We start from the raw sequence: 22435 nt of genomic DNA, 5'->3' as shown, positions 1-22435 counted from the left end.
GGACACGCAGAGATTCGCAGAGCGATTCGAAATTTGCCACGCGGAAATTTTGACCGGTTTTTTCCTTTTACGATAAGGGATCCTGTAATTTCCCCTAAACGCTGCTGCTAATGACCGAGTACTCACCTCTGGATTGCTTGCGAAGTCTCTTTACGCCTTCGTGGGAAATCACAAGATCCGTGCTTAACCCATTCGATACGAGCACTCTGTCCGCCGTGACACTCTCGATGTATACGAGGCGACGCGCCAAAAATTTGCACATAGTCAATCCCCCTTTATAGTAAAGATTGTCCTAAGCGTTAAATAAAAACTGTGCTTGACAAAACAGTGTTTTTTTTTAAAAGAAAAGTGTTGCTTCCAGCTGTAATATTAAGAGATATAAAATTCTGTTATTTATACCAGTCGTCGCATAGACGCCGGATATATCCGGCACTCGTACCGAAACGGTTAAACAATGTTACATCGTTTTACATAGGCAATGCGCACTGAATTTACGAGGATAATTTGTTAAGAGAGTATATCCAATGTGGTCGTAATTTGGATCGGAACAGTAGTCAGAGATTCGGTCATTTTATTTTTTGTAGCAGCTTAAAGATTTAATTTAATCGACGAACTGTGGGATGCAAATTTAGAATCACGCTGTATGCGAAATCTCTCTTAAATCAAAGCATCTGCTTTCCATGATACAACTCAACGGAACTAATAAAAGTGACAACGTTAAAAGTTACAATTTTTAATACCAAAAAATTTGAAACGTAAAAAATTAAATGAAAGACAGTTGAAGGTACAACCTCGAGATCAAACTATTCGCATAGCTGCCATAGCGCTCGAACGACGTTCCCTTCGCATCACGTAGTTTCGAGCATCGAGCCTTCGAATACCGAGCTCCGTAAATCGGTAAATTGTCTAGCCGGCGCTTCGGAAACCAACGATCTAATTGTCATTCATGCTCCATTAAAAAGCCAAGTATCCCGTTGCCCGGCCTCTCGGCATGCAAAAGTGGCGTCCCATGCAAGTTCAAGCGGCCGGCACGCCGCGCCTGTGCCGCGTACAAAACTGTGGCGCGATGAGAAGAAGCGGACGCTCGTGGCAAAGAAGGATGTCCCGTCGTTTCGCGAAAGTGACATCGGTGGTGTAGAAAACAGCGATCTCTCCCTTGATCCACGAAGTCCGGGTCACGTGTGTCGCGAAACGTGACGCGTGGGTATCGTTACGGTGTGTGTCGCGAGCATGTTTGCTGACAGTATCAATTTCGGGGCAGCGTATGTGCGATTTATCGAACGTGCTCGTCGACTGTTGGCCCACGATACGGAACGGGACGTTCCGTATCGAGTGTCGCGGCTCGGGATCGTCATCCCCGATGACTATAAATACAAATTCCGCTCGCAGTTACGCTCCTAGTGTTCGCGGTGAAATGTACGTAATGAACATTGTGCTCCGCGTCCCCCGTTGGGGGAAACTGTAAACTTCGCTGATTTCGAGCCGTCGCGCGGCTGCGTGTACGGTCTCGAGCGTAATCCGCGCGAATATATCTCGCCGGCGAATCCTTCGATTCGAGTAGTAAAATATGTCGCCCGGAAATTAATTACAGCCGATCGAGAGCCGCATATAGCGTTCCGATAGAAAAACGGACGTCCGAGTGTGTTCGTCGAAGATCGAGCGGCAGGGCTCGCCTCGATTATGCGAAACGACGAGCCGTGACAAGATGGCCGTCGCGAGTTACCTTCGCTCACGGATGATTCTCATCGATCGTCGCCTCGTACGATTGGCCATCCTAGGTACTAACTTGGTCTGGTTTGGTGGAGCTTGGTCGTCGAGGGGCTGTGCCACCAATTCCCGTTCAGCTCGCCGATCATAGAAAGCCGGATCAGGTTCCAGCCTTCCAGTTCTCTATATCAGGTGTCGTTCGAGTCGCTGTGCTTGTAGCCGAGGTTCTTACGCTGCAGAAACAGGTGGATCTCGCGGAAGTTCGGGCGATCCGCGTCGTTCCTCTGCCAGCATTCGCGCATCAGGTCGTAGATGTCCTTGGGACAGTTCTTCGGCAGCGGTAGGATCATCTGTGGACCGCAAACGTGGACGATGGAGAATTAATTGACCTTGCTATTCGACCGTGATTGCGCGTGACATAATAAGCGATTAACACTATGCCGCCCGGCGTCACCACGGTGGTGTAACGCACAAAGTATCACTTGACAGCCGGCGACACTACAGTGGTGTAACGCGCAAATATATAAGCCAAACTTGATATATAAGTAAAACTTGACAATTTATAATTTCCCGATAGTTTTTCTCGATAAAGGCGACAAGTGAAACAATTTGAATCAGTGCTGCTGACGCCAAGCAAAGAAATTTTTGCGAGACGAGCGGTCAGCAAAGTGTTAATATTTAATAAGGAATAAAACTTGATGAAAAATAATATCTCCATAGTTAATTTAAAAATTTATAGTGGCAAATATTTCACAGTTTTCCAGCAAGTTTTTACCGTGAAAATGTCATTTTTTCAACTCCTTGCCGTACTTTAACGAGTCAGACTCGTGATGGAGATTTCTATTAATATCCTGTTAAATATAATTGTTATTCCGTTCTTTTAAGTCGGAATAAAATTCTGTCCCCTTGTGATCAATATTTAATCTTTCTAATAAACGTAGACATACAATAAATATAAATTTCCTTTTTCTCCTAAGAAATAATTACAATCAAAAAGGCGTTTACCATCGTAACTTTGAAGAAAATGATACGACAAGGGGTTAAAGAAGAACAAAGCTAGAAATCATTCACAAGTGTTTTCGTATTTGACAGGCTAGCGAAAGATTTAACTGGGTCACTTTTAACATGCAACGTATTAAACAAATTTGTTTATTACGAATGGGAAGAGCATAAATTACGCCATCTACAATGTAAATTGGTGATCACAATTTTTTAAATATTTCCACATGTAATCTATTGTTTGTCTCTGTATCATTTCTGCACCACTAATGAAATGCAATTTGTGCATTCATTTAATTAATATCTTTTCTTACTATCTTTATTAATATCTTCTATAATTTATTTAATTTATATCTTTCGAAACTTGAGATTAATTTTAGATGGTATACACGCTCGTTTTAGTCATAACATGATTGTCAACAAACTCATTATAATTTGCGAAAGATTAAATGTTATGGTCAGCGAATAAGAAGGGTTGATAAATTCTAATAATAAGATAGAGCGATTTGTACTTACTCTCCTTTCATCTTCTTGGTAAAAATATGTTGCATTCTCAACGATACGATGGTCGGGAAGTTCCTCGAACGGTTGTTCTCTCGCGAACGTTAAAATCTCCCACAGCGTCACTGCGAATGCCCAAACGTCGCTCTTCGTCGTGTGCCTTCCCTGATTCAAATAAATTAGAACAACTCGTGAAATCCATAGAAATTATAAGACCACTTTCAAGACTATATTTAACCGTTTAAGCGCGACGTGTCTTTGAAGTATTCCCGTTCAAAAGTGCCAAGCAGTGCTTTTTCGCTCGTCTTATTCCCTCTCAAAAAATGCCAAGCGTCGCGATGGCGCTTGTCTTATTCTCCGATTAACCCTTTTTCTCCGAGAACCATACACATACGAATTTTTTCGCATTTATATACGAAGAGCGTATATATACGGTCATACCAAATATATGCTTTTGTTCCATACTTTACATGAGATACTTCTGTTAATCAACAAACAGTTAACTATAATATTAAAAAAAGATAATAAATTGTGATTACAAACTTTCATATTTTAAAAAGCAAAATGGTATTACGAAATATAATAAATATCATTGTAAAATTTAGAGAACAAGAAACAACTTCTACTTCGTAGCATTCCGGTGTCAACTACCCAGTAATGCGCTCCGTAGCGAAAGGGTTAAAAATGGCATGGAGCGCTAACGGTTGAGAGCGCTGGCACTCAAACGGTTAAACAATCGTACTTCATTTAACAGTTTAAAGAGCTTTTCGAGATGTGGACCGGATATTTTCAGTTTATTAGTTGTCCGAAATGCTAGATTAACTTTTGCTTAACCTTTCAGGCACGACGCGCCACTATAACGACTTTCGCGAATGTGTCGTGCTTTACTCAATTGTTCAATTAATTATGAAAGTAAATGATCAAAGTGAAAGTGTGTATGTACAATACACTAAGAAAAGAATACATGTAATTAATAGTTTATATATAGCTATACGGAAAAAAATATTAAGAAAAATGGTAATTTAGTTACGGAAAACTTTATTCACGCTAAATCCAGCCGTGCCTAAGAGGTTAAGTATAAGCCGTTCCGAATTTTCCGAAAATATTGACAACGGACTCGCTAATTTTTCTATTTCCGATCCCGCGTCCAGATAGAATGAAACCTAACGCGATAAAATCATAAACAAGCAATTCGCTCTCGAAATATCAGGCACTAAAATCGCGCGATTTCGTTTCAACGTCGGGCGGCTTCTATTTCCGTTATAACGGATACCATTAAAAACGTATCACACTGAAACCCGTCGCAACTAGGCGAGGCAAAAACAATTTTATTAACACGCCGCGCAACCCTTTCATATCGATGCAATTTCCATCAGTATCCGTTTCCGATATAATCGATAGTTATAGGACAGAGTGTCATCGAAAAATAATAATATACACGCGCCAGAAATATTCGGCGAATTCGCGGACGAGACAAATTGTCAAACAAAGTATCCGGAGTAATAGAAGCAGCTCGCTATGACAAAACCAGTTAGCGAGACGACAGCTAGAAATTGTTAATAAACACGCAACGATATATCCTGGCGCGGAATTGAAATTCTCTGGTTGAAAAGGTTGCCATTCTTTTTTTCCAAAATTGATGTACGCACGCATCCGAAATCTTTTACGATGGAAACTCGGTTTTCGAAATACGGTAGATCGGATCTGACAATGCCAGAATTCTTTATTATATAAATACTTATCGTATTTGAGTCGTTTATTTTGAAAATGGCTCCTAAGTCCACTTTGCAGAAACGTCGAGCTAGATATTTGAATATCTACGTTGTATTTAATTTCAGTTGCCGATATTCCTCAATTTATTAAAACGCAAAATCCTTAAATATCTGAATCTTAACCCTTTACAGTCGTACTAAGTTTATGTATACATGCCAAGCTAGTTGAAATTAATTTTCGTTGGACGAACAGTAATATAAAATATGCAATATTAAACCTTTGCGGTCGTATTAAATTTATACATAAGTTATGCTGATCATAATTGATTTTCTATCAGTGGACAGTAATAAAATAACAATAATAAAAGTAGGAAAAAGAACATATATTAACTCCGTTTTAATGTTTAGACATATGTAACACAATAATATGTTTTAATTTTATGTAAAAATGAAAAAAGATAAATAAATTGCTTTGGTCGCTGAGAGTAGACATACGACCTCAAAGGGCTAAGTAAAAGAAACAAAATTTATTTCAACTTTTTTCCAAAGTTAAAATATATGTAACACAATAATGTGTTTTAATTTCATGTATAAATTACGAGACAAGTACAACTTAATACAATTAATTGTAACACGGTCCATCCGATCTAGGTATTAGAATTATCAAATTAAATTACATATATTTCCTAATCATTATAATTGAACAATTTCTAAATGTTGTAACTGTAAAAAGAGTAGCGCAGAAAAGAATTAAAAAATGAAGATTAAGTTCAGCAACTATGTAACTCTTTCATTATCTGAACGTTCGCGTCGTTCTGCTTAGCTCGGATAATCAAGAACAACTGTATCCGAAAACCGATGTAATCTCGAAATAATAACAATTCCTTCGTCAAATATTGTCAAAGTTTCCCCGATACTTTTTCGTACACGGTGTGTACGGGAGCACTTAAGTCTCGATCGCAGACGGAGTAATTTATACGAAAGCGTGCGGCGCCACGTAGTTTCGACGAAGTTGGGGGGGGGGGGGGGGGGGGGGGGGCGAATGCACCGTCGTGGAACGGTTACACGTCTTTGCCGTTTCCCTCGCATTGGCAGTGACGCGTCTTGCGGTTTCTCCGGCTGGCACGCGCGTATTTCTCCTCCGCCGCGAAAAATCCGACCGACCGACCGACCGACCGGGGAAACGGTTCGGAAAATCGAGCGAAATTTCGAGCCGGCTCCTGCTCCGTCGCTCGTGAAATTCACCGGAAAATCAACCGTCCGACTACCGCCGATTAATTAATTCAACTATTCCACGCGCCTAATCAATCAGCGGTGCACGCGTTAAAACGCGACGAACGGTCATAAATAAAACATTTCGCGCGGGGAGAATCGGCTCCGACCGATGCCGTCGATTTTTCCGTCGTCGTCGACGATGACGGGTGCGAGGAGGAACGCGAAGAGGACGATTTTCTCGTCACACGGCTGTGCAAAGGTGCCATTCGAAGTTGAAACCGATTTACGGGGACGTCGAGCCCGCGCGGCAGGTGGTATCGTTGCTTGGCGAGAAATTACTCCGACGTAAGTGCTTTAGTTACGTAATTTCAGGGGAACTACTCCTTCCGGAGCGAAGACTGTACACGCACCCGGCGAGTTTACGGATCACGCGCTCTCCTGGAACCTTATAAACGTACCTCATTGTGCGCGCACGGGCGCGAGCATACGTCTGGGATACGATTTCTAATTAGCTCGCTAACATACTGCTTTAATACCGACTGGAAATCGATGGAAAACATCCGTGCGCAATTTTCACGTAAATCTTCACGTCGGAACAGTTGTTTTAACACTTTCGCAGTTGTTTTAACTCCCGAAAAGTTGTTTTAATACTGTAACATTTGTTTTAACACTTTCGCAATTGTTTCAACACTTTAACAATTATTCACTCACATTTCAATATCAATTCTTACAACAATCTATTTGCACAGCCTAACGTAATTAATTAAAAATTTTAAATTAATTAAAACTGGTGTCATTTAAGTCACATTCTCGATGTTAATTTCATTACATAGAATACTTTAATTTTACATCTGATATTATTGTCGTGTCAAAGTATTAAAGGCTACTCTACAATTATCTTTTCTCGCTTAAACAATAAATGAATCCCTAGAATAATGTATAAAACAAAAAGTAAAGCAACAGAGCTCTAATTCGGCTGCCTTCTTTCTCTAATTTTGGAATTGTAACTTCATTGGATGTTCGATCCCTTTTTCAAATTCAACAGTTATAACCTGTTTTCACGGAATTACAACAAAACAGAAACTATGGCATTGATGTCGGCCGGTATAAAAATGAGCTAAAATATTGGTCACGTTGTGCCGAATCACAAACGTGCGCTTAACAAACCCAATAACGCATCGAAACGCACCACCACGTGCGAATTCAATTTTCAAAAATGTTTTTCATCCGATTGCCGTGTTGTAAATTCCGCGTTACGTTGAATAAAGTTAATTTCTATGTGGCAATTAACGTAGGAAATTCGTGTCGTTAAAATATAGTGAAAGGAGAGGCTCCGATGGAAAGTGGAAATTATTGATAATTGTTGGCAGTGCGATAACATTCTTTCGCGTATTTATTGTCGAGTGAACAGTTATCTGTTGTTCCATTGTCCTCGATTCTCGTTGCATCTATGCGCAGCTCATAATTTTATATTTTATGATATAAATCTTTGTTAATTAGAAAAATGTTAATATCTTTGTGACTTAAAAGAAAGTAAGATTGTCACTTTATTAATAAATCAAACTTTTTAATCATATTCAGTTCTATATATAAAAACATTTATATTAACACATATTGTTTATTATTCAAAATATTTATATTATCACTTACTGTTTATTTTATTATTTGTAAAAGAATCATAGGATTACGATTATAGAAATGAAATTCTTTAGTCAATTCCTAAATAAATAATATTCGAAAAGTTGTTCGAATATTAATGTAAAGTACTATACATAAATATACTGTTTATACAGAATATACTAGAATATAAATTAGGTACGACCTCCGTGTATCTTTAAACTTAAACAATCGCAAAATAACTTTAATAATAAGAGAGAAAGGGTACAAATCGATCGCCTGTTTAATATTAGAACGTTGCAATAAATGTTTCCAGTAGCGTGTCTCAATCAATTGTCACCAGTCAATATTTAACCAGACAATCCAGGAAGACCAGTTAAATTCACTTTTGTCGCGACGCTGCACTGATATTGATGTAAACCGTATTGTATTTACGATGCTTGTGACAAAATTATCGTATATAAATTTTACTACCGTAGCGAATAATTAATTAGCAGATTTTGGATCTTCGCGCAAAATGGAATGTGCTTTGCATTAACACTTTCGCGAGAGCAGCTAAGTTTATTACGATGCAATGAATTTTATGCTTTATATTTCTACATTTTAATGAACCACTATGTAAAAAGTATCGGCGACAGAGAAGACAATTTTTTTGTCAACGTGAAAGTAATTACTGTAAGTAGGACATATCTATTGTTGTCATAAACGCTTAATCGTCGGCAGAGTAGTAACTAGAATGAAAAAAATTGCCCAGTTATGCCAGTTTATTTCAGCCAGTCGAATCCATCGATCGGCTTCCGTCGCTTTACAATGTCGTTTCCGACAGTCCGATAATTACAAAAGGAAATTCGTGTCGCAGCGAGAATCGTTCCTTGGTTATTTACTTGCCAGCCACGCAACGGGGGTTTAATATCGAAGTGATTAGAGCCGAGCACTGGCTGTCGTAAAGTTTACGACAGGCCGATCGTGCGACATTAGTTCGCGCCGACGTTCAACTTAATAAAGTCTACCGTTAAATCATTAAATCGACGCTAATTCCGAATAATTCTTGAAACGGCGTTTCGCGCGCCGAACCGGCCTCGTTTCATTAGCGCGGGCACAATGGCGGAGACCCCGATAAACGATGGCAATAATGAAACATTAACGATCGCAGTCAATTTGAAATGACTACGTGAACGACCGGCAAAATACTATATCGACCGCTCGTTTCCCATTTACTCAAATTACCATTTAGCTATCAATTTGCTGCTGCACGGATTTCATTCATACGCGATTTCCGATGGTAATGGCCCCGCTGTTGATAAGTCGATCGGCACTCGGATCTAGGAACGGAACCAGCTGAAACTGCGGTGCAACCGAGAATCGAGATGAACGTTCGAGCGAACTTTGCTTTTAGCGTGATCTACTGTGCTCCACCTTCGTAAAATATTCCTATCGCCGAAAAGTCTTCCCGTATCTTTTTTTTTCTCCTCCCGGCGGACTAAAAAACGATCCTCGCTTTATTGGGAAAAATTCAGCTTCATTAAACTACCTACTTCACGGCGGTTTTATTCGTTTAACAGATTATGTCTTCATCCCTTCTGCTCGCGTAATCTAACCAAATTTCATGTATTTTTCTTCCGCGAGTTTTATTTTTATGTTTTTAGTCTCGGGTTCTTGTATTTTATCTGTTCTTGTGTGACTGTTACATTATTATTCTCTTGCTCGGACGGCTGTCTCGTTCAGCTATAAAATTATTATTATTATTATTATTATTATTTCACTTGTCTGTAACAATTTTTAAGGGATCTACATTTTTTAAACACTATTACTATTCTCGTTATCTTGAATATATATATATATAAAACAGAATAAAATTAATATATAAGTAATACTAATCGTAATATAAAAATTAAAGAAAATATTGTCAATTGTTTTGAAATCATAATTTAAATATTTTTAAATAACCATTTCATTTGGATCAAATTAAACACAAGAGTATTTGCTTCATCCTTACGATAAGAACTGTTTATATATCGAGGACAATATCATAAAGTAAATGTTTCCAATTTTCTAGATAACCGTTCCTCGACACGTTCAAGTGAACCACAATTCGATCAAACAATTTGATCACACCGATCCATTCAGATTGAAGATACTGTGCGCCGCGAATGTAAAGAGTGTATGCAACGACTGTTTTGAGTTACTCGACAAAGGATCATATAACTGGATTCGTTTTCGACAAGCGTACGTTGAACCCGTATCACCGATGTTTGTGGCGATCCGAGTCAAAGGAATGCACAGCTTGAAATCCACGTTTGCGTACGTTTTAGGGAACACAACGCGTGGTTTAATTTCGATAGCTCTGAAGAGAGTTTGTCGTTCCAAAGAGTCAATTTCAAAGGATCAATTACTTTTATGTTTAAAAAAATATTATTTTTACTTTTGCAACCGCCCATTCGAAATTGCCGAATCGTTGCGTACTTTCAATTTTATGAATCTAGTTGGGGAATATTTTTGTATAAATAAAACCAAACCGTTTTATTTATTTCACTCTGGAAATCGTAATTTTGTTTCTGAAACAATGCCACTTTCTTTATTATATTTGTAACCAAATATTGGATGGTATTAGATAATAATCTAAGAAAAATTGCGTTATCCATACAAAGAATACCATGTCTCCTTTGTATTTAGTTGTATTGTCTTAGTCGATTTTACAATCGATTTTCCTGGCAAAATGAATGACCTCAAGGTAGCTTGATGTTTACTCCAAGCGAAACTCAATCAACAAATATAATCTAAAACATTTTTCTAACAATACCGAGAAATCAATAACAAATGAAATACAAATAAAGGTCATGAGAAGTGTTCGCCAATATTTGTCTCTGTCACCTTAGATTTTAACAAATTATACACAAAAGTAGACATTTCCATAGAAGCTTAAAATCAATTAGGACGTTCGCCGGATTTACGACTTACGAATTAATTAACCCCTTGCACTATGATGTCTTTCAGAACTACGTTGATGACTACTTTTTCGTTCTTAATAATTTCATTGTTGTCACGAAAACGATCTTTGTTTCTCGATTGTCAGAGAATTCAAATTTTGTTTCGATTCAATAGAAACAATTGGTAGTCTTATCTGGACCGATTATGTTGAAAGTAGTGTATGGTGCATTTTTGAGAAACCTCATCCAACATATTTGCAACCAATTTATCTGTTCTCCATTAGTGTTTTTTCTTATCTGTCTTTTAATCGCATTTTGAAGATTTTTTATTGAAACGAAATTCTCTCGTTTCATTTCATGTAAAATGAATTTATCATGTTGACACGTTATATGACACGTAATATAAAACAAATGTAAAATAACAGGCTACTGATCGGCAACCATTTGCTAAGCGACCTACCTTTGTCAATTGGAATTACACCACTTTCATAATCGATGATTATGCAATATCATTTACCAATCAATTTTAAATTGTAAAAAACATGGGAACTTTTTAAAAAATTAAACACGGACTAGTTATACATCAAAAATTTACATTAGATTAAGCTTGAATTACGTGATATCTCATTTTTTTCAAAAATGGACTTACACCACTTTCAAAATAAACGGTTCAGTTATTGAATCATACACGAAATGTTCATTACGAGTCTGACTCGTTATTATTGGGCAGGGGGTTAAGCTAAAGAGACGAATTAAAATTTCAGAATGTGGAGAACGTCGGTGCAAATTGGAACGAAGCGGATCACACGCGGATAGAAACTCCAGCTGATGTATTCAAGCGTGCAGCGTCGTGTCTGATCACTGGCTGGCTTATTCCACTTGTCGCGTACGGTTCACTCACGACCCCGAAACACAGAAGAATCCACATTGTCGGAGACGTGTCCGCATTCCCCGAGGAATGACTCGAGTTTCCGGGGATTCCCGAAGGATAAACACAGCCAATCTCGTTCTCTTCTTGAAGCATTCGCTGGGAATCACTGGCACAGTCAACTGTGTGTACCCTCTAACAAGAGAATAATCGGACTGTGCGTCGCAGTCGACGTACTGTACACAATATTTCAAAATTCCTTCGTAGAACCTACATATTTGAAACTTTCAAATTTGAAATCAAATATATGGTAATTTGAAAATATTACTAAATTTCTCAGTAACTGATTTAACCGATTAGCTATTTTTGAAAAGTATACTGATCTCGAGAGAATAACAGTATTTTGTGTTACGACAGTTGTACTTGTCGTGCGTAAAAATTTGCTGCTAATTGACAATTTTCCTGGAAACTAAAATATATTCGTAAATTCCAAGCTGTTCTGAATATTCACAGACCAAGACGATGTAAAATGAACGAATAAGAAGATATAAATAATTATTACGAAAAACTGTGCACTTTCTGAGTGTTTTAACTCTTTGCACTCGAATGGCGACTTTGAGACATCACTAAAATTATTTAGAATTAATTTCTTATGTATAAAATACACCTCGTCACATAAAATGAAAATATTGTTAGCTAGAAAAATTATTTCAAATCTGTAGTTAAAATGACTTCGAGTACAAAGGGTTAATTATCTAATTAAGCGATAACTTGTAATTCTAGGATAAATATATTATCGAATTGATTTCAAGTGAATTAGTTGAGTAGTAAATCAATAACTTATTCAGTACACTTTGTATAACACAAAGTTAAAATGGAGATTGGGCAGCAGGATTTCTTGGAAGTCGGACCGGTTAAGCAGGAAAAATTTGCTCGACATCGGAAACGAATTGCGGAGGGTTCGGGAGGAGGGCAACTGGCGGGGGGGGGGGGGGGGGGGAGCCGCACCCTTGTCGGGACTTTCAGAGGTCCCCCGCGATGACACGGGGAATAAGCTCGATTCGCTAATGCCGCGCGACCGCAGACAGTTCTAGCGGGACGAGGCTTCGCGGTTTCGCGGATCGACAGTCCGATGTCGGCCGGGAACTACGGACGAGAAATTAAAAACTGGATCTGGCCGAATAAAATACGTCGGCCGCGCGGCCCTCCCCTCTCCCCCCGTTCGTTACACCGATGTGCGCCGGCATAACAAGCGCTGCCAATAAATCCACCGCGGCCGTTGCGCCGAATATGTTTTCTCGCGACTTCATCGCGCGCGCCAGCCTGCCGCGTGGACCGCGCGCTTCATATTTCTTTCCACGGGTGGGGGGGAGGGGGGCGGTGGCGTTGGAGGGAACGACGCGATAACTATCGACTCCTCCCGGTCGCAAAAAAATGTTCGGCTACGTTCGACTCTGTGAACTATCGCGCGCGATCCGTCTTGCTACTTTGAACTTTCCCACGGTGCACACGCCGCGCTGCCATTAGATAAATTTCGGCCCTCCGCCCCCCCCCCTCCGCCCCCGAAGTTGGACGCGCGTGATCTGTCTCGATCAAGCTTCTGAATTTTTACGACTTTCGGGAGTTATGGAAAGATCGGGATTTATTTCGGTAGATAACGAATCGGTATTCTACTGGCATTCGTTCTTAATTGAACGCCCGACGTCGGCGATTCTATCGGGAATGATCGACTGTTTTATCACTGTTTCGTTTCGGTTTTACTACTCCATCGTTCTCCTCTTCGCTTTTGTCTTTTCGCTCCGGTGTAAAGATATTACGTCGCGGTACTCCATTTAACAGGAACGTTCAATTAAATATCTACTTTGAGCGAATACAGTTTTACGTTGTCGTGTAAAGTGAAAGAAACGTTGATAGAAGCTTTTTAAAATTTGTACGGTAGAATACGAACTCGTCGGGAACAAGCTTCTCGTATAACCAGGTGAAGTTCAAGTAATGAACGAATAAATAAAAGGAAAAATGATGAGTTTACTTTTACTTGGGCTCCTTTATATTTTCGAAAATATAAACATTATTTAATTATATAACTTCGGAATGTACCGAATATAGTAAAATACATATGTAATAATTGGATAAATTGTTATAATTCTAAGAGGATTAATATATGCAAAAATTATTGGCTAGTATAAATGTAATTGCTTTCAACTATTTTCGTGATCAAGTTACGTTGATTCCATGAAATCGAAAACACAGAATTAGTTTTCAATTTATTTACCTATTTACGAAATATAAATTAGAATAGAATATCATATATTCTGGAGAAAAATATCTAGACTAAAATAATATATATTCTTTCGTGAAAAAGAAATTATTTTATATTCGCTAATATTTTAGAAAAATGTTCAATCACTATATACAGATCAACGTCCGTACATTTTACCCTATGCACGTAATTGGAATAGCACTCAGCCGTAGTTCATACAACAGGAGTTCGGTAGAAGCTTGCCAAATCGGGCGTTCCCCATAATTTCGTTCCGATAAATGGAATCCAGATAGGTAGAGTTCTACAGCGATATACTCGAAACGATAATTTCACGATTGATTGGATTTATACAGCAATTAGAAATAATAGTTTTCGATTAAAGAGGCGCGTATGATCCAAAAACAACTCGAAGTTATAATTAGTATCCCGGTACGGAGATACCATGTTGCAAATTGATATCCACGGATCGGAGTAACAAACGTGATTAAAAAGCAAATGCTTCAGGTTATTAGCTACTTAATGCAGCGTAATCTGCCCGCTCCGGTTCCACCTTGTTCCCGACTGTTTGAATCCACTTCGAGTTCCACCGATCCCCGAGGATCAGCGCGGATGGGTTTCTGAACAAGGAGGCAGGTTAAAACGGAGGTTCTAACCGGATCGAGACAGACTCGAAGTCGAATCAGGTCGGAGACACGCGCGCGCGCGCGCGCGCTTGGAAGCCGGCTATTAAACAATGATCGGTGTTGTTTCAGCATGCTAAAACTCGGGGGAGGGGATCGGCGAATCTTGAGGGCAAATATTGAAAACAAAACTCATATCGCGCCGCTGAGCGCAGAGGAGGGGGAGGGGGGAGGGAAAACATAAAAACGTTCATCTGCTCGAGTGCGAAAAGCAAGGCTTTGATTTCGAGCGTGCAAAACAACGGACGATAGGCATTCGCGAAAACCAAAGCGAGTTTCATCGCGCGGATGCGCAGCCACGGTCCATTTAAACGTCACTGACCGAAACGGCACGAAATAAAACCATTCGATCGGGCTCGCGTTTTTTTTTCTCTCTCTCTCTCTCCTCTCCTCTCCTTTCCCGACCTCGACTACCGATAGAAATCGTATACAATTCGTCCGTTGGGGTCTATCGTGTCGAAACTTAATTCGGTACTCGTTATCGAGAGCGATTGCTATTACGCTCGTTAGGTTTAAAACACTCGGATACCGAAATGCGCGTACCGGACTTGGCAGCCATTAAAAGTATAGTGGAAACAGATCATACGAGAGTTTTGCGTTTGCGAGAATGAGCCAGTCGTCGCGCTGTTTTCGACTTTCTTCAATTCCATAGCAATGTTGTTCACGTATGATAACTTTCGCTTGTCACATAGAGAAAAGTAGAAAGTTTATTTAAAATTGTGATGCAGCTTTTTAGAACGATTACTTTTTGTAAATATCAAAGTTTTGAGAACAAGAGTAGTGGAGCAGGTTACTCTGGAATGAACAATTACTGTGTGTTTGATTTGTTTTCGGTTCTAATTAATTCGATATTCATCGAATATATAATATTTAATATTTAATGTAGTCTTAATCGTTTCAATCTTTTTGAGCGTCAATGTCGATATATTTAAATATTTCGTCAGATTTAAATTGTATCGTTCTACACACCATATGTCAAATTACAACGAGTGGAAAATAATTTGTATTATATATTTTATAAATATATTATATTATAATATATAAATATATATTATAAATATATAATTTGTGTTATATAATGTTAAAGGTTTACTTCCAATATAGTCCGCTAGTAACATTACTGAAGTAGTACCACATATATGCAACTACACTGTAAAAAAGCAATGTATCAAATGTACACATCGAAGTATATTTGATCGTAACAGAAATTTTGTTGCGCGGTAACTATAGCCGGTTCATCTCTCCTTCTCGCACAGCGCGACAAACTCAACCAATTAAACCGTTCCGAATTATCGATACGGGGGGATGAAATTCCGACCAATTGTCTCGTCAAAGACTAATTAATTACTTACCATTAGCATGGATTCCCAAGCCATCCACCGAATTGGAAGTGCAGGTCGGCCCTCCACCTGGAAGTAGTCAGCGGCGTAAGCGTTCCTTCCGGAGCCCAGATCCGACACTTTCACCGTGTAACCACGGCTCACCAGGCAGTTTCTGCAACAAACCCACGATCCGATTTCATTTCCAAACAGCCTAGCGTCCTCCCATAAGCATGACCACGCTATATTTTCCTTTCGATCCACGTAAGCGGCTAACTTTATCAATATTCAATGACAGAGAACAGAGAAAAAGACCGGCGCACGCGTCTCGGTACTTAATCCCTTTTCCATTTGGCTCTCGTCATTCGTTCGACCCCGCTATCTCTCTGTGTATAATACTTGGGATACATCGCCGGTACTACCTACTGCCAGAAGAGGGAGCAGATTTCACGAGACAATCCGTCTGCAAGGCCGAGTGGATTATTTTGGTTCCCCTATCCTGTCAGTCGGAGATACGTGGACAAGTGCTTAGCACACGGTTCGCAAATCTCAAGGGGGATCTAACTTCGCCGTAGAAGACCTTGCTTCGACTGGGGCTTTCAACTCGATGCATCAGGTTTGTCGACTATCAATGCTAACTTTCCGCAGCGGTGGAACGAGTTCACCGATACACCGAGTAATATTTGTAGACGTAGTAGCGACTGCTAACCCGAAACTCAACGTTTCGTTTGCCGAAAATCTATTAACAAACTGTTTGATAACTGAGCTATATTTTGATATTTTTCTTTCAAACAATTATCCAAGATAAAGTTATCTCTTGAATTTTTTAAGAAATCTTTATCTCGTGACCTGTCGACGCAACATGGTCGAACCATTTTATGGGTCCGGTCACGGTTCCTGGACCGTCCCAGCGACGAGCACTCCTGAGGTCATGAAGCAATCAGAACCCTAAATCTTCAGCCACTCACGGTCAAAAGACCCAATCGTTTCCCGCATCCTGATTTTTATCCTTCCTTGTCATTCTATATTTTCACTTTCCACTTCCCTTGCCACTTTTCCTTCTACCTGTCGGCAGTCTCACAAATAAAACCGGCCCAAAAGGGCGCTGGCGACATTATTACTAAAAAGCACGTCGACGCGTCTAATCATTGTATAGTCACGTCTTAAAATATACAGGATGTCCCGAATTTTAATGTTCAAACTTTGTCAGTGTATTCTATGGCACAAAGTAAGAAAAAAATGTTATATAAACATGGGTCATATAGAGCTTTATTAAGAAGTTATAACAAAAATTTGTTGCTAACCTAAGGACCTTAACAATCCGCACTTGGCATGGTTTTACGGTACGCCAACGGCGGAACCTTTAGCTGAAATACTAAATGTAACAAATCTCATTGAAACAGTCACAGCAAATTGATTACTATTCCCCTTCTGAATTTTTGTTATAACTTCTTAACAAAGCTCTACATGACCTATGTTTGCATAACATTTAGTTCTTACTTTGTTTCACAGAATACACTGACAAAGTTAGTATGTCTTAATATTAAAGCTGGAAGCAACACTTTTTGTTTAAAATAGCATTGTTTTATTTAGCACAGTTTTTACTTAACTTTTAAAGAAAGAGTTAATTATTACCAAAGTGACGGATGCTGAGAATCAACTATAACGAATCTCCTATCCACGCACGAAAATTATCATCTAATAAGTTAAGTATTAAGCAAGCTTTACTCGTTTGTTCATAAAAGATCCCGTAAACGTGTAAAAGTCCATAATCAGCCCCTTAATTTCCGTAAAAATACTTTCGATCGTGTTTTCGGTATTTCGAAATAATCGTATAGAATATAAACGACGAATTACCTAACCAACGGAAAATGAAAGGTTTGACGAAGCCTTTGAGGAGCAGAATGAAACGGACACTGTTAAAATCGTGCGGATAGTTACGGGCGGTATATTCGAAGCTCCCGGCACTTTACATGATGGTAACTATCACGGGGAACGTTTTTCTCTAACGGAAATCCTTGGTCCCCATCTTGCTCTTTTGCGTTTTCGCGGGCGCGTTGAAGCCGCGCCTGGCAGCGCGATGCATTCTGGAGGACCATTTGAAGGCTCGCAAAGGGAGCGGCTTTTAAGCGGCTCGCGGTGGAAAGGTTCCGAGCACGTCGGAAGCGATGGTCGTTCGAAGTTTCGCGCTGATTTGCACGTAAAACCGGGCGTTTATCGTATATACCGTGGCGGATGGAGGAACAGTTTAGTAGCTACCGCGACGCTTTTATTTTACGTCTGCCGCGGAGTACTGTCGGCTCTCTCGGCTTTCTCGACAGACGACTCGCTGACAATTTTCTGCCGCGACCGGATCGGTTGTCTCTGTGGCCTCGAAAAATGTTGCGACTTTTCGATGCGAGTTTTAACGATATTCGACCCGCGGCAAAAAGTTTCGGATCGCGTATACTCGTAAAAAATTTACGAAGAATATTCATGTGTTATACAGGGTGGTCCAAGCAATTACAAGTCATAACTCCGTTATTATTGCATTTATGAACAATTGCCAAAGGAGAAAAGATAAATGGTTCGAAATGCACTACGTCTGTAGACCTTTAAATTTTTTTTTAGATGCAGCAATGCAAGTACAATTAACAATTGTATCATTTCTTTAAACATAAATGATTAGAGTACCATGGCAACGAAATTAGTAGATCTCGAGATATTTTCAAAAAGTATCTTAGAATGTAAGTAAAAAAACTTACTGTTCCATTTAAAAAAAAAAAAAAACAGAATTGATCTTTATATCTCTTTGACGCTGCCATCTACAGAAAAATTGGTTAGATTATGAGCCCTCCGATATCAAGGAAGTTTGGTCTAATGCATTTTCTCCTATCTTCAAAAACAAGCGAGTTATTCAGGTAACCTGTTTAAAATGATTCACCCTGTATAAAGTGTTCGTTTACGCAGGTAAGACAAGTGGAGAACATAGATGGAACCTAAATAAAATAAATACAAAATAACGCATTTTAAATAAATCTGCTAATTGTAAAGAACTGCAGTAATTACTCTAAGTAGTAATCCATACAGTGTTTTGAAAATAAGAAACCAGAAGAAAACACCGTAAAAGGGCAATCCTCTGGAGCTGTCACGCGGAGAGACGGTTTAAGCGCAGTTGACAGGACTGGTGAAGTGCTTTAGAAAATTTTATTGCGCGCTTTAATTAATCTCCGGCGCGCGCTGGAAGGACACCGGGGGAAATGCGTTTGACGTTCAATTGTACGGTGAAATGACAGAGAGCGCCGCCGGTATAATGTTCACGCTTTGTTCGCGATATTAATTACAAACAATCGTGCTCATTACGCGCGTAAACGAGCTCGACATGATTAGAGTATTCGAAAGGATCGTAGAGCCGGTCGGGGAACTGGTTCGGAGGCGATTCAGTGCCAGTTTGGAGCCGGGCCGCTCGCATTAACGCGGCCGTCAAATGTTTTGTGAGCCGGTTTGCCCCTTTCGCGACGCTGAATCGCGAGAGTTTTTCTCGCGGCGTCGGGTTTCCGCGGCGGGCGATAATGCGTGCAAATTGTTTGCGCGATTTCACCGTTTAATCGGCAAGGACTCAAAGGGTTGCCAAGCCCCGCTTCATATACACGGTTTTATTTGCCGTTGGCCGGCCGGTTATTGGCCTGTTCGGCTCAACACTCGTTTCTATAAATCAACAGGCAATTAATTTCAGCGCCGCCGCCGCGCCGAGCCGGGCCGAGCCAAGCCGAGCGCGTGTTCCACGTTTATGCGCGACGACGGGACCGTCTGCGACACAGTGCATTATAATTAAACTTTATGATTAGAGTTAATAATTCGAACACGTGACCCCGGCTATCCTCCGCGAGGCGTGTACAGTTTTAATGGCGCTGCCAGGCTGAAGCAACTGCTGCCGACACGACGGCCCGAGTTTCTAAATCAAACCTGCTGTGCCGTGAACGAATACAGAGCTTCGGTCTGGTCAAGCTGTAAGCACGATGCGCTGGGAATTTCTTCGTTGATGCTGGGTTCCACCGAATTGCTGACAATCATTTTCCTTGCGTTTGATTTCATCGAAACGAGTTGTGAAATATTCGATACGGTCGCTGCCAATTATCGGTGTTGTTAATATATTTGCAAGATTTATAACAAGAAAGTTACAACTAAAATATTACAACTAATATTTTACGACTAATATGTTGCCACTAATATTTTTTAACCAATATTTTGCGACTAATATTTTAAGATAACTTAATTCTCACCCATTTCCTAATTTTTGAGTCGCTGTACTCGATTTCTATAGTTTTAAAATTAAGCAACTTCCAAACATTTTTCTAAATACACGCTCACTTGAATTTTCGCGTACAATGTTGATTATCTTTTAGATATAATTCATTCCCACTCGGGGTCGGAAAAGATCAATACACTTGAACTAATGGCGGCTGATCTAAGCGCGATAGAACGTAGAGAGAACACGAAGTTACATTTATATTTGGAAAGTTTTCTGCTATCGCCTCCATTAGAGTCATTTTATATCCGATAACGTGGAAAACATGATATTCCGAGGAAGAGAGCAATTTAAGTTTCTGCATTTATTATTGATATGTGCCTGTCTGAATGAAGCCGGGGATATTGGACAGGTCCGCGAACCCGGTTATCTATTTTTATTCGATCTCTATTATATTCCTGCGACATGATTCTTTTTTTCCACGAGGCGCGAACTGTATAGGAAAAATTTCAGAATTTGTATTTTTTTAAAGACGTCGGGAGGGTAGAATGGATAGTATGAAGTTGATTTTCAACTTCAGGTAATGTTATTTCACCGTAAAAATACTTCCTCTGTCACTTTTGAATGAAATGGCACAGTTCGCGAAGAAAAATTGTCTTTTACGTTATGCCAAAACAACAGACTAAATTTCAAAGTGACTGGCAATAAGATGAGTACTTTTCATATAAATACTTTAAAAATAACCAATTAAGTAAGTAACATTGTACACTATCGAGCAATTATAAACAATCGTTAACCCTTTGCCGCACGTTGACTAGTTTCACTCGTTATGGAGATTTCTAGTAATAATTTGTTAATATTCAGACAACCAACCAAGGAGATCTCCTTGTCTTAAATTAAGACGTTTCAAATTTTTATAATTGCTCTATTTTAATATAATTTTCATTTAATTAAATGAAATACTATGATGTTATATATTTTTTTAGATTCTTAGCACGCTCGTTCAAGTGTTAAATATGAACATTACTCCGTTTTTTGAAGTCGAAATAACATTTTGTTCTCAAGTTATCAATATTTTAGTATATCTAGGTACACAATATTGTATTTTGTTTCTAACACATAAAGACAATTAGAAGAAACAAAAATGTTCTAGCTCGAACAAGTAATTTTTCTCACGTCATAATGTCGATATAACAATTAGAAAACATTTTATGAAAATGAAGATTTACATAAAGTAACAGAAAACGTATCCTAACTGTGTAACAAATAATAATTATCATCATTATGAATTAGCAGTGAATATGAAATAAAATTAACTATTTAAGTAGACCAAACTGTATATATTCTTTTTTATTAATTATTCGGTCTGAAAATGCTTCGTAAATCTCTAAGTTGATAGAAATTGATTTATTATAAAATCCCAGACGCAATACTCAACTTTAACATTAAGGTACATTAACAAATTGACAATCGCCTCATCCATACGTAGATAACAGAATTATTTACCCAGATTTAAAAAGCAATTTCAATGTGAACGTACTATAATTTCCTCTTTCCATTAAGAAAATTAGCAACGCGTCAAAGTGTAACAAAAGTAGGTAACTAATATCGCGCAACTTTACTTTCCAATTTCAACTGAACGAAATAAAAACCCCTGAATTTCGAATTACAAATAACACCGTTGAATCGCAATTGTTTAGATTGTGCCAGTCGAAGCGTCGAATAATCGCAGGGTTAAACTCCCGAGACGCTTGAACAACCGAAACAGGAAAACAGCTTTTAAATCGTCCGTAGCTGCCTCCTTACCCTAATTCCGAAGAATGACTTCCGTTTGACGACTCCAGCTCGATACCCTTGAATAGACCAGCGCGGCATCATGGCAAATAGAATTAATGACCCGGGAAACCGACATCGCTTTCCCACGAAACCCGGCACCGCCACCACGACAGATACGGATATCTATCTTCGGATCCGAAGTTCCGAGCCGGGGATGTTAAAATCGTCTTGTCGACTTCGAACAGGAGCCGCGAACCGTATCAGTTCGCCGGTTGTTTTGCACTCCCCCCGGAGAAAACGCGTTCCACCGTCTCGTCACGCGGCGGGGCCCCCGCCGTCGCCGCGAAGAGCGTAAAGACCCCGGGACCGAGGGGTATCGTCGAACGAATGACTGATCGCCGAAGTTTGCCTTAAAGTAATCTATGAGAGACTGTCTGTCGTTACCTTGTGGCGAGATCCCGATGCACGAAGTCCATTTCCTCGAGGTGTTTCATGCCGGATGCTATTTGCGCGGCCATGTAAACCAGCGTGCCGAAACTGCAACACGAAGAACGGTGGTAGGTGGGTTGAGGGGGGGGGGGGGGGGCGGTTCCATCTTGAAGTTTGCTCCTCGAAACTACGCCGCG

The 22435-nt window shown here is 39.6% G+C and overlaps 1 protein-coding gene across 1 annotated transcript in view; it reads right to left on the bottom strand.

Moving 5' to 3' along the window:
• Positions 1-412: 412 nt before the first annotated feature.
• Ddr (discoidin domain-containing receptor 2) overlaps positions 413-22435 on the bottom strand; it is a 385161-nt gene continuing 363138 nt past the window's right edge. Inside the window, exons 16-19 of the mRNA XM_078185212.1 lie at positions 22254-22346; positions 15839-15980; positions 3223-3372; positions 413-2057 (exon numbers count right to left, since the gene is read on the bottom strand). Of these exons, the coding sequence (XP_078041338.1) occupies positions 1896-2057; positions 3223-3372; positions 15839-15980; positions 22254-22346 (547 nt within the window). The 3' untranslated portion in view covers positions 413-1895. The remainder of the gene's footprint in view (positions 2058-3222; positions 3373-15838; positions 15981-22253; positions 22347-22435) is intronic.

This window comes from Augochlora pura, chromosome 7, assembly GCF_028453695.1.
Source record: "Augochlora pura isolate Apur16 chromosome 7, APUR_v2.2.1, whole genome shotgun sequence".
Lineage (NCBI taxonomy): Eukaryota > Metazoa > Arthropoda > Insecta > Hymenoptera > Halictidae > Augochlora > Augochlora pura.
The sequence above is the reverse complement of the archived record's forward strand: the minus strand, read 5'-3'. Positions and strand labels throughout refer to the sequence as shown.